The sequence below is a fragment of the Dreissena polymorpha genome, chromosome 2 (assembly GCF_020536995.1).
Source record: "Dreissena polymorpha isolate Duluth1 chromosome 2, UMN_Dpol_1.0, whole genome shotgun sequence".
Classification (NCBI taxonomy): domain Eukaryota; kingdom Metazoa; phylum Mollusca; class Bivalvia; order Myida; family Dreissenidae; genus Dreissena; species Dreissena polymorpha.
The window spans coordinates 129553326-129571673 of record NC_068356.1 but is presented as its reverse complement, the minus strand read 5'-3'; the positions used below and the strand labels follow the sequence as shown (position 1 = coordinate 129571673).

The 18348-nt window shown below is 35.7% G+C and overlaps 1 protein-coding gene across 1 annotated transcript in view; it reads left to right on the top strand.

Moving 5' to 3' along the window:
* The window catches only part of LOC127868973 (polycomb protein suz12-like), a 41374-nt gene that overhangs the window by 6487 nt on the left and 16539 nt on the right, over positions 1 to 18348 (top strand). Inside the window, exons 2-10 of the mRNA XM_052411197.1 lie at positions 506 to 552; positions 5182 to 5243; positions 5493 to 5561; positions 6738 to 6855; positions 10222 to 10480; positions 12336 to 12553; positions 14953 to 15091; positions 16242 to 16309; positions 17857 to 18012. Coding sequence (XP_052267157.1) covers positions 506 to 552; positions 5182 to 5243; positions 5493 to 5561; positions 6738 to 6855; positions 10222 to 10480; positions 12336 to 12553; positions 14953 to 15091; positions 16242 to 16309; positions 17857 to 18012 — 1136 coding nt within the window. The remainder of the gene's footprint in view (positions 1 to 505; positions 553 to 5181; positions 5244 to 5492; positions 5562 to 6737; positions 6856 to 10221; positions 10481 to 12335; positions 12554 to 14952; positions 15092 to 16241; positions 16310 to 17856; positions 18013 to 18348) is intronic.

Below are 18348 nucleotides of genomic sequence, written 5' to 3'. Positions count from 1 at the left end.
TTTTGTTGGCATATGGAAACCAAATCGGTCAGTTTTGCTAAACAGTCTCAGAATCTCTTGCGTGATGCCCAGCACAATGCAGAGCAGCTTCTAAAAAAGGAAAACAAACAAAAATCTTTAAATTTTATAAATGATACAAACCTTTAATAAATGTCCTGTAGTTGATTTTGAACAATCTGAAAGATTTTGGTAAGAAAATCCAAAAGTAATAAATTTAGCAGTTTTAGGCCTAATCTATATATGGTAATATGTAATCTATCAGGAGATCGCCCAATGTGTAAACTGCTTTCTTAGAGGGAATAGACATTAGTCACAAACTCTTATGGGCCTTGTTTTCTTTAAAATAGCCGCTGTGGGACTTCAAAGCGCAGAAGGGGGCAAACGCAGCTCTTGTTAATTTATATGCACAGTCTTTATTTTCACTGTAAAAATGGACATTCAGAAATGATTCTCCAATGCCCATTTTATAATGACATGTATAAATTGTTCTTTATTTTGTTTTCAGAGGCCACGAAAATATACAGATATCTTCGGACAAGACATCTTGTTTCAGTATGTACTTATTATTTGACTTGCTCACTTTTTTAAACAAAATTAAGAAATTAATGCTAAGTACAAGTGTTCACTTTTTTTTTATTAAATCAATTGATTTGTATGTACTTTTGCAGATTGATAGTTCAGACCTCCATGTAGGAAACTTATTAGTTTGAAATTTAACAAAAATGCATTGGAAATATGCCAAGTGCTTAATAGTTCACATTGAAAATCTTTAAGCAAATTTTATTTTAATTTAGTTGTTTCAACTCCATTAATGGTTTTACTACTTATCCATTTTTAAGTGATTAACATTTTGTAGCTTGTTTCTTTCAATCAATTCACAATTAATCAAGTAAACATTAATAACAAAAATGTGGGATTGTTGGTTAAAGAACCTTTTCGGGCAAACCCTAGCTGTTTCTTTCAGTTTGTTTTTGAAGCAGCCATTTCCAGAAAACAAGATCTTGTGATGCTTATGATTCTTCTTGTGTATTAAATATGCTAATTTAGGGCATATTCTCACTCCTTACAAAACAGATCAGGGCCTTTCATGGCTAGGACTAACACAGGGGTAGGACATGATTTTGTTTAGGCACAAGGGAATAGACCGATAGTTTCCAATTGATAGATTTTTTAATTTTAAGTGTCCTATAATTTAATTTCTACATGACTTCACAGCTAAAACAAGCACTAACACATAATACATAATTGAATATTAAGGTACATGTATGTTCTTGAATTGAGAATTCAGACATAGTGGTAGTGTTTTGGAAATTTAGGCACAGGGTTACTTAAACCGTTTTTTCGGTCATGTTATTTAGTGCATGGCCCAAAAACAAAAGGATTGGTTTTGGCATTTTCACAAGTGTAATTTTGCTGCCACCAGTCCATGTTCAAATTGTGAACAAGGATTAAATCATAACAGAATCAAGTATCTTCTTAATTTTATTTCACAATCACTCTTAACACTTGCATTGAAGGTTGCCGTGGTGTAATGGATACGGTGTCCGCCTAGCGACCGGGAGGTCATGGGTTCGATCCCCACCGTGGGAGCGTTCTTTAGATCTCTCCCATAGACACCAAGTACCGGTACTGGTTCTAGGCCCAGGAAACGGACTCGAGAGCATTTATATAAGCCTCAGGCTTTCGATGCAATCAAGCTAAAATAAATAGGTTTAAACTAAACTTACACTTTCATTCAAGAAATATACTCAGAAATACACTATTATGATTAGAAATAACAAGTATATCAGAGTAGACTAGTAAAGCACTAGTTTTCAATAGCATGATGTATTCAAAGCAATCGTATGTTCTCTCAGTATATAGCCATCCTCCCCTTTTCAATAAGCAAATACATGTATTGTTAATTTCTGACATCATGAGTCACTGTATGCACATTTCTGGAAATTTGCAGAAGTGACAATGATTTATATCAATTTGCAGAAGTGACAATGATTTATAGCAATTTGCAGAAGTGACAATGATTTATAGCAATGTGCAGAAGTGACAATGATTTATAGCAATTTGCAGCCAGAAGTGACGACATATATGAGTCACCACTCATATGAAAGCTGGCATACACCTGGTATTTATCAGACCAGTGTTCTGAGGAGGCCGCAAACTCGCGATATTGTCGCGCAGAAATTGCATTTGTCGCTTAACAAAAATAGCTGGTGCAAATTTTGTTACGGTTGATTTGACTTGAGTAGGAATCGAAAAGCGATTCTTACATATTAAAAATTTCTTAGAATAGTGGATTTCCTGCTATGGCAGGTGCTCGTTGCTTAGCGACCGCTTTGTTAGTCCAGTATTGATTAGATGATATGATTCTTACTCATTTGGCGGCAAATGAAAACGCCTGTTTCATTACAGCATAAATATTAAGTTATTCTATTCAACCTCCTAATGAAGAGTTCCATAAATATCGTCGCCAAAGAAAAAAAGCCTTGAACAATTTTAAGTTTTTCTAGTAAATCATCGAGTAGTTCAACAGGGATTTCAATAGACGCAGAATCCTGCGTTTTGACGCGAGCAAATTAAAAATGACTCGTTTTGACGCAACCCTTTTTTCTGCCGTGCGTCATTTTGACGCATCGAAAATTTGACCCGTGGGTCAGTCAGTTAACATCTCGAGTTCCATGGTAATAAATCACACTGCTCCTAATTGAAATTAATTTTTCAGTATTTGAAACTCGGTCTATAATCGAGGGATTACCCCGGGCGTTGTTTATCTTATCTCATCTCCTCCAATACACATGTCACCTTCTAAATAGTGTGTGCGCACTAACTGGGTAATTAGCAGCAGCGATTACGTGATAATTGATTGACCATCTGATAATTGCAGTTTTTTTTTGCAAACTTGCAGACGGCACGGTTAAAGTAAGTCGGCAAAAGTAATTAAAGAAAAAACAAAATTGATCAAAGGTCTATTAATTACGTAGATCCACTAGTAAGTCCAGCGAGTTTTGTCCGTTTGTTAATCCTCCTATAATTACGAGTAACACCCATCTTATATAAACTGGAATCACAGTTCATTTTTTATACTAACATATTTCGGACATGTGTAGTATTCGGATAAACAGTAATAGATATACTAGATTTGTCATGCATTATGATTGTGTTTTGTTAGAAAAGCTTTCATAGGGATGATGATAATATAATGACGATAAATATGTGATGAAAAGGTGCTACCGGTACATATCTTAAATTAGTTAAATGTGTTAAAAGGAAGTAGATTTTAATGTACCAATTCATTAAAATATGTTGTGTTTTTCATCACGGTATTGTTATTTAATAAAGCAATATAACTTTTTAAGATATTATGTTACTCTTAGAGCATATTTTTATCTAAAAAATGGAATAATACAGACAAAAACACAATTAACGCGCTTCAAAATTGACCCCAGCATTTTTCAATTTGACTCCTCAAAATTTCAGTCCAGGAGTCATTGACTCCTGGTTTTTAAAATCTATTGAAATCCCTGGTTCAAAAGAAACTACTTCATATAAGGAGCAAGTAAGTGAGTCCCCACTCTACACCTGAGAAGGTGCAAGATAGCCCTGTGACTGTTACTGTACAACATGAGCCAAAATTATCCCATCCACATCGAAAAATTAGCCTAAGCCGTCTGATAAAACGGATGTTAAAAAGTCCCAAAGAAAATTTCAAGAATGTTGGCTTCGTGATTATTCTTGGCTTGAGCATAATGTGACTGGCCAATATAATAGTTACATGTACCATAGTGGATAGTAAACAGTTAAAAAAAACTTAATTCAATTACAAACAGTAACTAAAGAAACTGTCAGTGCTTTATGAAAGGGACAGAGAGGCTCACAGATGAAGAATTAAAGGTATACTAGTTGTTTAAAACACTAATGCTTTTGGCGTCTCACTGATTTTAAGAATGTTCCCTATTTTTTAGGGCTGATGGGACAAATGTCCCCTTCTAGATTCTTTCTCTGCAGAACACTGTCAGACTTGTGTGAGACCATCAATTAGATTAAAGAAATCACCATTTATCTATAAATTATCTCCTAATTCATAACTTCCAGCAATGTATTGAACATAAGTAAATGGCCAAAATAAGCGTAGTAGACAAAATGCAAAAAATTCAGGCTCTTTGGTGCCAGTGGGGAAAAGCCTACATAGGGGACTTTTAACGCAGAATAACTTTCAAAGGAGAATATAAAATTGACAAAAATATGCACTGTTTACAAATGTATGTCGATCTGGCAAAACAATTGTCTGAAAAACGACCACAAGCGATTTTTTCCCAATTGGGAAAATTACTGGTACCATACCAACTGGTGCAAAAATAGTGACAAGACCAACAGAAATCGGGAAAATTTGTGTTGTGATTTCTTCAGATCTGGAATTATGGGTCTTTTAAATAACTTGGTACAAATCAGTTTAAATATGCATTTCAAGCATTTTAGCTTGAAATGTTTAGTTTCAGTGCTTATTTTATTTGTTTACTTATGGAATGAAATAGACAATGTTTCTTCAATTTGGGAATAGTTCAGAAGCCAATAGGCAATTTTTTAGGTTTTCTTCAATTGGGAAAGTACCTTTTACAGGACCTATATAAAGAAGGGGAAAATGGCTGATAAACTGATATTTTTTGCAACAAAAAATTGACTATTTATTAACCAACAATATCTAAACATCAGGTTTATGTAGGATTTTCATTGAAAACAGGTCTGCATTTATTTTATTATATTTGCCAGCATTAACGTGTATATATGTATTGAAGAAAGTAAGTGGACAGGATGTACAATACAATTAAACCTTATCAGGTGCTCTTGAGAACATGGTTGTATTGTAAAATATTTTACTTTCAAAAATGGATATTCACAGTAAACAATTTCTGTATATTTTTCTGGAGTCAAGTTACAATTAGTTTTTATTCCCCCTCACAACGAACAAACTCTGGTATACTGGAATAATCATTGACTTTTGTCCTTTTGTTTGTCTATCATAGACACAAACTTGTCAGGAGGGGTTGCCTATACTTTTCAATCAAACACCTACAATCATACTACATGTACATGAAAAAGTTATAGAATTCAATAACATCAATCTACATATTACAACATGCAGCATAGCGGGTTATTGTGACAAAGCCCAGTTTCCATTTTTTTCAGCCTCTATTTCTGCAAAGGAGTCTATGGTATATGAAGCATAGAAAAAGCACAGGCAAAACAAGGTAGTTTATGATTTGATATACCCCTTGCGAAGACATGCCAAATTACGTAATGTATCTACCTATGCATTTATCTAAAATGACTCTTGCAAAGCATCTGCATTTAAATTGCCAATTAAAAACATATAAAGTTGGTCCAAACTGTAAAGTTAAATATAAAGTTATAAAGTTTAATTTGGGACAAAGTTGATTCAAGGTATTCTGTTTGTGGGTCACAATGTAAACTTGTAATTACGTTCACTTGTATTCCAGGAAATCTTTTAAAGTTGACAGCATCTTGGAAAAGAAGAAAGTTATCAAGGATGACCCAGACGCACCCCAGTGAGCTTATTTACCTTTGTAAATCGACTCTTTGCTTTGATTTCAATCTTATGAAAATTAAATGAGCTGCACTGTGTTAAAACAGGGTTTAATGCATGTGCATTAAGTGTCATCCTACATTAGCCTGTGCAGTTTGCACAGGCTAATCAGGGACAACACTTTTCACCTTTATTATCCCCCGCCAAATATTGTTTTGGCGTTATCCGTCCTTCCGTTCGTCCGGCACTTTGTGTCCGTAGCCATATCTTGGAAGTGCTTTGGGGGATTTCCTTGAAACTTGGTATGAGTATATATATATGGATAACAGGATGATGCGCACCAAATGGCATTGTACGCCATCGGATGATAACGGAGTTATGGCCCTTTGTATCTTGAAAAATGCTTTTTTGTGTTTCCGGAGCCATATCTTAGAAGTGCTTTGATGGATGTCATTGAAACTTGGTATGAGTATATATATGGATAAGAGGATGATGCACGTTGGCGTTGTCCATCCATCCAGAAAACTTTTGTGTCCAGAAGTATAATGGCAGGGGATATCAATTCAACGAATTTGCTTGTTGTATTTTTAGTAAACTAGTTATACAAGTCTGTTGCTTAACAACAGTTATGATTTTGAATCCAGACAGTAAATGTTTTGCCGTAATAGTTGCTGAAATAATGTTAATTGTACAAGCAGGGTTTTTTTTCCACTTTTTGGGAAGATAGCCCATGGCTTTGGAATTGGGAATTTTATCGGCATTTCATGAAATTGGGAAAGTAAATTCATTGGCCTTTTTTTTCCACACGAAAAGTCCACTGATTAGGGAAATACTAAATTTGATATAACTCTTTATAATCATTGAAATTAAAGAACAAAATCATAAAATACTTTGTTAGATGTAATTGAATTAAAATTGAAATAAAATACGCATAAGACACTTCTTTCTAAAAAAAAAAAAAATAATTTTTTTTTTATTTTTTTTTGGAAATTGGGAATTTTTGGCCACATTTGGGAAAAAAGTATACTTTTTGGGATTGGGAACATAACCGAATTTCGGCTATAAAATCAGGCCAAAAAAAAACCTGACAAGGAAAAAATAAATTAAATTGTAGCACATTGTTTTAGGTGTTTGCTGTAATTGTTCCCAAGTGTAAATGTGTGAGCTAGATGTCAAGTGCAAGCTTGTTGTGTTCTAGTGATGGGATCAAATATCTCCGGCTGGAGCTGGATGGTTACTATGACAGCAATATTCCTCATGGTATTCATGAAGTGGAAGTGGAAGCAATAGTTACCCGAATACAGCATACCCGCAAAGTCAGTTTCCATGAGTTCTTGTAGCCATTTTGTTATGCATTGGATAAGAAGTTTGTTTTAAAAAGATCTAACGTAGATACACTTGAAATGTTACCAAAATATATTGGTGTTTTAAGTACATGTCAGTAATAAGTGATGCTTGTCTTGTGCAAGAATTTAATTTCAGTGCTTATGTAAAACCTATCACATTTCGGCAACAATGTAACAAACATTTCTTAATTTGGTATTTGTATGGGGTTTATAATGTATTGCCAAACAAGCAGTTTTATTATTTACATTCCCTTTGTATTTGGGATTTTGTGTCTTTATTTGAGATATATGTTTCTGCAATGTTTAAGGTAGTGATTTTTCTGTCCATCCTTCAGTCCTTGACAGGTTGAAACGATTTTACCATTCTTTCTAGTTCTACACCGTTTTCTACAACAGTTTGATATTTGCATAGTTTTTAGCTCACCTGAGCACAACGTGCTCATGGTGAGCTTTTGTGATCGCCTTTTGTCCGCCGTCCGTTGACCGTTGTGCGTTGTGCGACGTCAACATTTGCCTTGTTCACTCTCTTGTGGCCACATTTATTGTCCAATCTTCATGAAATTTGGTCAGAAGATTGGTGTCAATGATATCTTGGATGAGTTAGAAAATGGTTACCTTTGCTTGAAAAACATGGCTGCCAAGGGGCGTGGCATTTTTCCTTATTTGGCTATAGCAAAATCTTGTTAACACTCTAGAGGCCACTTTTATTGTCCGATCCTCATAAAACTTGGTCAGAAGATTCATCCCAATGATATCTTGGACGAGTTTGAAAATGATGTACGTTGGTTGAAAAACATGGCAGCCAGGGGGCGGGGCATTTTTCCTGATATGGCTATAGTAAAACCTTGTTAACACTCTAGAGGCCACATTTATTTTCCGATCTTCATGAAACTTGCTCAGATGATTTGTTCCAATGATATCTTGGATGAGTTCAAAAATGGTAACCTTGGCTTGAAAAACATGGCTGCCAAGGGGCGGGGCATTTTTCCTTATATGGCTATAGTAAAATCTTGTTAACTTTCTAGTTGGCTCAATCTTCATGAAATTTGGTCAGAACATTGGTTTCCTGTGTAGTAAAGTTTGGTTTTATTATGTCAATATTATGTGACATTAACTGTGTTATGTAATTTTTCATAACACAGAATTTTCATAGTTAACATAACTGTTTTAGTCATTATCCCCACGTTTTGCGGAGAAAAAGTGGGGATATTGTATTGATGTGCGTCTGTCCGTCCTGGCCACCTGCTCCTCCTACACTATTAGCACTAGAACCTTGAATCTTACATACATGGTAGCTATGAGCATATGTGCGATGGTGACAGTGACGGAATTTTGATCTGACCCCTGGGTCAAAAGTTATAGGGGTTGGGGCGGGGCCGGGTCAGAGATTTTCACTCATTTTTTTATGTTATTTTACATTAACTTCTTCATTTCTGCACCGATTTACTTCAAATTGATACTGAGCCTCTCTTACGACACTAAGGTCAATCTCAACTATGCATGGCCCCATTACCAACCCTGAGGCGCCCCGCCCACATAGGACACGCCCACCCAAAATTGCCTTTTACTATAATTTCTTCATTTCTACACCGATTCACTTCAAATTGATACTGAACCTCTCTTATGACAATACAGTTAATCTCAACTATGCATGGCCCCATTACCAACCCTAGGGCGCCCCGCCCACATAGGCCACGCCCACCCAAAGTTGCCTTTTACTATAATTTCTTCATTTCTACACCGATTCACTTCAAATTGATACTGAACCTCTTTTATGACAATACGGTCAATCTCAACTATGCATGGCGCCATTACCAACCCTGGGGCGCCCCGCCCACATAGGCCACGCCCACCCAAAATTGCCTTTTACTATAATTTCTTCATTTCTACACTGATTTACTTCAAATTGATACTGAACATCTCTTATGACAATACAGTCAATCTCAACTATGTAAGGCCCCATTACCAACCCTGCGTTTTTTTATAGTAAAAAAGCTTGTTAACACTCTAGAAGTCACATGTTTTGCCTAATCATCATGAAATTTTGTCAAAACATTATTTATGTGGATGTTTCGGACGAGTTTGAAAATGGTCGTGATCAGTGAAAAAACATGGCCGCCAGGGAGTGGGGCAGATTTTTGTATATGTATATAGTGACAACATGTGAACAGTCTAGAAGACACATTTTTTTCCCAATCTTCATGAAATTTGGACATATCTTGGAAGAGTTAAAAAATGGTTTAGGTCTGTTAAAAAAAAATGGCCGCCAAGGGGTCATTTGTTGTTCATTCTTCACGATACTTGGTTAGAACATTTTTTCCATTGATATCTTGGGCTGCAAAGAACAGGTCATTTCTTTTTATCTCAGGTGAGTGACTTAGGGCCTTTCAGGCTCTCTTGTTTATTGCAACCATTTGCAATGAACACATGGCACCCAACCTTGAGAGACCTTCCCCTAATTTGTACTAAGCCCATTCATAATTGCATTTACTGGTTGACAAGATGTTACAAATTTTTCTATAGCCATCTCCATGTCCTACATCACATGTGGATTCTCACATGGTTCTTTCTCATGAGCATCCCCAATCCGCCTTATATTAACCCATCTGACTTTGACCTTTACCTTAATCCGATATGAACTTAAGCAACAACGTGCCTTAATTAGCCAACCGATGTGTGTATTAATCAATAAACTGATCAACTGTGAGAGAAGAGTGGCTTGCTTAAAAACTTTAGATAACATGGTAATCTATTAATTTATAAAGGTATTCAATTCAATTACAGGTTTAAAAGTTGAAAAGCCACTTTGTACTATTAGGGATTTGTTCATAAATATTTTTATGTCCCCCACCACTATAGTGGGGGACATATTGTTTTTGCCCTGTCTGTTGGTTGGTTGGTTGGTTGGTTGGTTTGGTCAAACTAACATTTTGCAATAATTTTTGCAGTATTGAAGATAGCAACTTGATTTTTGGCATGCATGTGTATCTCCTGGAGCTGCACATTTTGAGTGGTGAAAGGTCAAGGTCATCCTTCAAGGTCAAAGATCAAATATATAGCTTCAAAGCGGCGCAAAAGGGGACAAAGTGTTTCTAACAAACACATATCTTGTTGCATTTGCATTTAATATCATTAAGCTGCAGTTATATGTTTTATGAATCTTTTTTGTATGATACTGTGGAAGAAGAATGCATGAAGTTTATACAAAATATCAATATTAATACAATGTTAGACTGATTTTAGTTGAACACATTTTTACTTATTTGTATGTAATAATCAGCTTTGAACCAAATTTGCCTTTTACAATTAAAGAAAACCTTTGCTATTTTATTCCAGCATGGTGCCTGCTCTGGCAATGTAAAGCAGACCAGTCTTGGCAAAGTACGAGTGCCAGTAAACCCCACCTGGAGTCACTCTAGCCCAGATGGGACACAGTCTGACAATGGTTACCATGGCTCCCGAGCTACTATCATCTCAAAGGAGGGCATTGACTTCAGACCATTTAATGGCCAGAATAGCTGTAGTCTGCATTTGAGTGTAACCTGTCGACTGAAACCTAACCATCCAAATGGCATTGCTAATGGCACTATAAGTGGTAATCAGTTTTGTTATCAGGGTATACCCCTGGACAAAATGGCTTGTTGCTGCCAACATCCCTTCATGTCATAAATATAATCAGGGGTGTGATTTTTCCGCCGATTTTCGCAGATCGTGTTGTCCGTTGTCATTTCTGCGATTCGCGTAAATTTGAAAAAAAATGGGTGAAAGTACGACCGAATCCGCGGTATATTTCATAAGCGGCCCAAAAAATCCGCGGCCAGCAAAACCTCTCTGCATACTACACTGTATTATGTACTAGCATTTTTTTAACGAGCGATGTCATTGGCTGTCGTTTCCCAATCTTCCAGTTAAAATCGGTCTTTAAAAATGTGTTACATATTTCTTTGCTGATGCGATTGCAAATGGCGCCGTTGTGAAGCGTTATGAAGACGAACGAACGAATCTCACAAAATCTCGGAGATTTAACATTTATTGAAAAACAAATTTAAATGGGAAAGGGAAGAAACAACAGTAAATATAAATCAGAAAGCAATACCACTTTCTGAATGGGTACGGAAGATTGACTGTAAGGCTAAAGTCATATTCTATTCATGTGAACAAATCTTAAACTACGTAAATGGTGGTAAATTGTCGTTAGTTGAACACTGTAACGTTGTTGACCTTATGAAGAATGTAAAGGCATTGAGCTCAAACGAAAGATTGCCGTCATCGTTCACAGGTATCAGAACACTCATTGATTTTGATCACAATTTATACTGGTGACTTTGCATAACATGTTAAGTGATTTTAAAAAGATTTTCATAAAAACATATTGTTGATAAGTTTAAGATGGTGTTTATTTAAATGTCTGCTTTAAGGTTTGTCATTGCGTTATGCACGCGATTCGAGTAATCAGTCTACAGAATTTTCCTCCCCTCAGACTTCACCTCAATCACACCCCTGATAATGAAAAAAAACTGATAAAAGGTGAAAGAGACACTTTTCAAGAAGATTGCTTGTTTTATAAAACAGGCATTCTGGCTTTTCAACTAACTTGTGTGCATAAAATGTATGTGCTGTGCATGTTGGGAATTTATATTTTATTTTCTGCCAACTTGTGATCAGACCCTTCCACTTTAAATGTGCAAAGTAGCCATGAAGTCATTAAGGATGTAACTTGGTAAAAACACTCATTATGTACATAATTTAGTTAAGCTTTAAAATGCTTATTTTGAGGACTTGATGAATCAACAAATGCCTTCTCATCAAACGTGCATGCATGTATACATAAACCAAATTGGTAGTAGAAACTAAATGAAACCAGGAGTATAAACATTTTATTACACTGACATGTTAAAAAAACAATGTTTTGAGATTGAAATTAATGTAATAATAATGTTATGTTTAAAGACTTGACATGAAAGTATTCATTTTACAAATCATCATGTGTTTAATTATTCTATTTAGCTTTGCAATAAAGTAATGCAAATGGAATACTCGCACACAATGAATTATACCGCAATATTCATTATCAATGCATTAAGATGTTAAATTGTCTAATACGATGGGGGAAGGACACGCTTCTCAAGCTTACTCTGGAACTCTGTTTGTAACAACTTAGTTTTTTGGATGGGTGTTTTTCTTTACATATTTGTAATATCATGAAGGTTATTGATCCAATTGATTTCAAACATGTCTTACAGTGCCTAAAAAAAGTTTTGATTTTACCACTTTGTAAACTAAGCATGTGATTTTCATAACCAAAAAGCAATCTGAATTTGTTAAGGTAACAAAGCAGATATCGTAATAATGAAGGCAAATTGTTGTCACTCTCATTTAGCAAAAAAATCACATGTTTATCAGAAAAAAGTAGTAACATGTGCACATTTTAACTTGCTCAAACTCTTCAGACGAGTACAGTAACAAGAAGCGTCGTCACTCGTTGAGTCCTCATGGGGCGGGCAACCTTGAGGACAATGTGGTGGTGTACGGGGCAGAACTCTCAGTGTACGGCAAGCAGTACCAGTGCCTCCTGGTGGCGGGAACGTACGACCTCATCCTGCAAGAGCGCGGGTCGAAGTTTTCAACTAATGAGCGGGGACAGTGGGAAAGGGCTGGTGGGAAAAGGGTATTATGACTCGGCACTTCGTTCATTTTTCATTGGAAGCATATCTCAAGATTATGACTATGAGAAGAATGGTCATTTACTGACTTGTTGCCTATCTTATTAATTTTTTTTCATTCTTGCATGTTAAAGTTGAAAAATGTACATTTCAATAGCATAATGAAATAAAATTAACAAAGTAAATGATGACTAACATCTGCCATATAAATATAACATGGTTTTGACACAGTTTTATCCACATAATTTCTTTCAGCAGGACATCTTATTGGTTCTTGATATTAAGGTCTTGTTGAGACTAAGTCAGTGTTTTTTTCTCACCATTTTTGGAATGGGGCCGGGTCCCTTTGAATTGGAAAAATTCGCAGCTTTTTGACTAAAATTGGGAAATTAGTGTTGTTGCTGTTTTGCTAAAACAATGCTTCAAATTTCAAATTGAGAATAGAAGTGTTTTTCAGTATAATTTTATATAAGGTTGAAATGATATGGCTGGATGGGAGATGAGCAAAATGTTGAAAAAAAAAATATATATATATTTCATATAACTTTCAATTGGGAATTTTTATGTCCCATTTGGGAACAATAGATACTGTTTATGTCCCCCACCACTCCAGTGGGGGACATATTGTTTTTGCCCTGTCTGTTGGTTGGTTGGTTGGTTTGTGTGTTTGTTTGCTCCAACTTAACATTTTCCATAACTTTTGCAATATGGAAGATAGCAACTTGATATTTGGCATGCATGTGTATCTCATGGAGCTACAAGGTGAAAGGTCAAGGTCATCCTTCAAAGTCAAATGTCAAATATATAGCTCAAAGCGGCACAAAAGGGGACATAGTGTTTCTGACAAACACATATCGTCTCAATTGGGAATGGGGCTGAATACCAGACCCGATTTTTAACGAAAAAAACACTGTAAGTTTAAAACTTTTTACTCCATTCCAACTTTTTGGTTGTTCATACTTATTTCGTAGGATAATATACACTAAGTATAAGTAAGTTATATTCTGTGGTATCTAGCTAGTCCTGTGGGTCTCAAAATTGATGGGGCTCTACTGTGTCTTTAACAGAAAATATTTAAACAAGACTTGTGTTGAAAAATACCAATGGTGTGCAACGTGTACTTTTCAAGAGTATTACTCCAATTTTTAATAATATATCAGGCTAACAGTGACATCTCCTTCTCATAGAATTCTAATTTGAAGTTTGCTATGATAAGCAGGGATCATATTTTCCCACAACATCAATCGGTCTGGATTTGAAATGGGGGGAAAAAGTATTAGAAAAATTACATCTGAAATCCATGCCAGAACTTTTCAGGTCCAAATCGGGACATTCCATAAAAAAATTGTCGGGAAATTTGACCAAAAAGCAGGACAAATAAAACGATCAATCATTCCACCTTTACTTTAGTCAGTATATTACTTACAAAAACTTTTTTAACCCAGTTTTGACGATACATGTGTTACAGAAATTTGTAAACACAGCGTTCTCCATTCTCCGGAAGTAAACACACTCCATAAACTGAATTGTGGGGTTTCCCGGTATGCCTCGATTTGACATCCAATCGGTACAGGGATATCCCCTTAAACATTTGTAAATCGTGTGACGCGTTGTGAGCGCATCAAGCACTTTTCTTATTCAACCAATCGTCAATTAACTTTTAGATTGATGCAATATGTTATAAATTATTTTCTGACAATCAGTCGAAAACGAACGTTTATTTATGTGAAACATCAATGCGTATTGGTCAGCATCTAATTTGTTTGATGTACAAAATCGGCGTTTTGATAGGTTTTATAACCTTACTCCTTAGGTGGTATAATACACAGGATAATAGTGTCATTGGCGTTTATTTCTGTATGATACATCTTTCCATAGCAATTAGAGACCCCTATCATAAAAACACTGGTGTAAATGCCTGATAAAATCAATAATTGCTGATAAATCGCCAATAAGGTGTCAAAAACAACACTGGTGCACTCGAGTAGCAGAAGCGGGTTGTAAATTGGGGGCATTAAAGGGATTAGCGATGGTGAGTTTATGCCAGACAGAGCTTGAATAGCGAATTTTAGCGAATTTTATTGGGAACTTATAGACTTTACATCGTTTTGTACGAATGTCAGGACAGAATCGGACCGACTGTTTAGGATTTTCAATCGGTCTTTCATGACCTCAATCGGATTAGGACCGACAAAACCGAAAAAAAAATGATCCCTGATGATAAGCTGTGTCGAAAATTTGACACACACAAATTGCTTACCTCTAGTTTAAAATTTACTCTGATCAAGGTAGACAATGATAATTTAAATTAGAGCACACATTTATCCTTGAAATATTTAGAAGGATTGTTGTTGAGGAGTTTTTGTACTTGTGTGTTTAGGGGTCATGTTCTTATTCTGTGTAGCCAATCGCCGCCTTGGAGGTGTTCGACTCAAGTTCCACTCTGAAGTTCAAGCTTACCTGGTTTGACGACCCAGAAGGGCTGGTACCCTGTGAGACACTACCCTGTGAATACCACAAGAACAACAGATACACACCCACAGGTAACAATTCTTGTGAATACCACAAGAACAACAGATACACATCCACTGGTAACAATATTTGTGAATACCACAAGAACAACAGATACACAACCACAGGTACCAATACTTGTGAATACCACAAGAACAACAGATAGACATCCACAGGTAACAATACCTGTGAATACCACAAGAACAACAGATACACATCCACATTTAACAATAGCTGTGAATACCACAAGAACAACAGATACACATCCACAGGTAACAATACCTGTGAATACCACAAGAACAACAGATACACATCCACAGGTAACAATACTTGTGAATACCACAAGAACAACAGATACGCATCCACAGTTAACAATACCTGTGAATACCACAAGAACAACAGATACACATCCACATGTAAATATACCTGTGAATACCACAAGAACAACAGATACACATCCACATGTTACAATACTTGTGAATATCACAAGAACAACAGATACACATCACAATACCTGTGAATACCACAAGAACAACAGATACAAATCCACAGTTAACAATACCTGTGAATACCACAAGAACAACAGATGCACATCCACAGGTAACAATACCTGTGAATACCACAAGAACAACAGAATCAGATCCACATGTAATAATACTCGTGAATACCAAAAGAACAACAAATAAACATCCATAGGTAATGTAAATTGTGAATAATTAAAAGATTAGCGATACCCATGAATAGGGATTTATCAAGACTTGAAAAAATGCAGGGGGAGGGCCTTACAAATGTCAGAGTAATCCCTTTCTTGAACATTCAGTTGATGGTCTGCTTTGAACATTGAAATTTACTAAATTGTGCTGGTTCCTTTTCGGACATGTTTTTAGGTAGATATTTTTTTTGATACTCAGATATGAATTCACAGGTAAAAGAAAATCAGAAAGGCATCCACAGGTTACATTACTTATGAATACTACAAGAGTAACAGTAACATACCCAGAAAATGGTATGTGTGAATACCACAAGAACATCAGATAAGCATCCGAAAGTAACAGTACTTTTTTATTATAGAAAATTGAGAACAGTTCAAGATTTGTTGTGGAAGGTTGACATTGTGCTTGTTGCTTTGTGATGTCAGTCTTTTATTCCGCATTTCTTCATTACTTCAGTTTTGTGTCTTAGGTTACAGATCGGATCCCAGCCAACTAATCAAGGAAGAAGGTACATCAACACCGAAGAAGAAAATGCCGGTAATAGTATTTTAAGGGCATATTCATAATTCTCATTCCTGAGGTAATAGGTCCAGCGCCTTCCTAAGGGGTGGGGATAGTTATGCATAATACGTAATAAGGGGGAATTAAAGAATAGTATGTATCTGCTTGAAATAATTAATATCTAGTTATCGCCCACAGCAGGCTAAGGAAAATGGTTTTGGCATTGTCTGTCATTAAGTACCTCCGTCAGTCTGTCACAAACTTTTTGGGGCTATATCTTAGAAACTATATAAGATTTCAACATGAAACTTTATAGATGTATAGATGTAAATGAGGAGAAGTGCCTTGTTCAAGAGCCATAACACTAATTTTTTTTTAAAGAAGAGTTATTAATCTTAATTTTGTTTGGATTCTACCATACATCAAGAAGTTTGCACATTTTACATTTCTGTTTTTTTCAACGCAAAATTGCATGTAATTGTAAAGGTAGAGATAGGTTTACATACCTATATACTAATTTATAATTATCAATTAGAATGATTTCTTTAGAATTAAAGAACTTAATTTAAGATGTTGCATGTGTTTTTATGCACCCGAAGGAGGGCATATAGTGAAAGCACTGGCGGTCCGTCTGGCCGTCACACTTTGCGTTTAGGTTTCGAAAAATGCTCATAACTTCTATGTCACTTAAGATGTAACATTCATATTTGGTATGCATGTGTATATGGACAAGGCCTTTCCATACACACACAAATGTTGACCCCTTCGACCTTGACCTTGAACAAAGGGTCCACGTTTAGGTTTCAAAAAATGCATTTAGGTTTTGAAAAATGCTCATAACTTCTATCAAATAGTTTATCGGGGGCATATGTAATCCTATGGAGACAGCCCTTGTTTGTGTTTTTTTTCATTTCCGATTGCATTACATTATTGTGTTATATTTCATAATGTATTATGCCATCCTAAAATAAAATGTGTTGAAAAAAAAAGAGGTTTGCACCCATCCATAAACAAAATTTATTTGGTGAGGATATCAATTCAACAAATTTGCTTGTTTCTTTTTCTTTAAAAAGATGCCCAAATGACAATAAACAACGGCATGGATTTCATACAATTTTCATATTTTATGTTCTAAAAATAACAAATAATCAAACAAATGTGATTTTTATAATGTAATTTTTTTTTCAATGGAAAATATTTTCCTACCTATTAACACAGGTACACATAAAGTTGATAAAGCCATGACGTTATAAATTGTTCATCAAACTCAGGTCAAGGCTTTCTCTTCCCTTCTCCAAATTCGCAAATGGCTTCAAAAGGACAAATTTGGCATAAAAAAGTTCTATTTTGCTTCAACTTTTCCTATATAAATATCCATAAAAAAAACTAAAATTAGTAGAATTGTGCCCAAGCGTGTCAAATTTAGCTAAGACAATTTTGAGCCAAGGGAAGCCCTGCAGGTGACACATGTGTTATTTAAGTCCTACCCTTAGTATAGTATACCAGTCCTGTACATCTGTAGTTTCACTATGTTTATATTTGTTGCTCTGAATTTACATGTGATATCCTTGTACTTGTACCAGATCGTGTACCAGTTCCTGTATGACGAGAATGCTCGTCAGATGACAGACTCCCGTGACAGCGCCGGCTGCCCATGGTGCACCGTGAACTGTGGAGAGCTGTACAGCCTGCTGAAACACCTACGCCTCTGTCATGCACGCTTTAACTTTATCTACACTGTGAGCATTGTTTGGTTGTCACATGGTAGAGTAGTATTGAGACTTTCACTACAACTTCATCTACACTGTGAGCATTGTTTGGTTGTCACATGGTAGAGCAGTATTGACGCTGAGAAAATGTAAACCACAAGCCAAAATGATGTGACTATCCTGTTGTTTTTTTAGGATTTAAACACTTCAAATAAGCATATTTATAAATCTGAGTTTATATTAATCAATGAAGCCTTAATTATGGTATTTTGTATCTAGTCATGGAACGTGTACATCACAGTGGTGTACCCAATTCATTCAAAGTGCATTTTATAAGATCGTGTATGATGTATAATGTCTCTGATA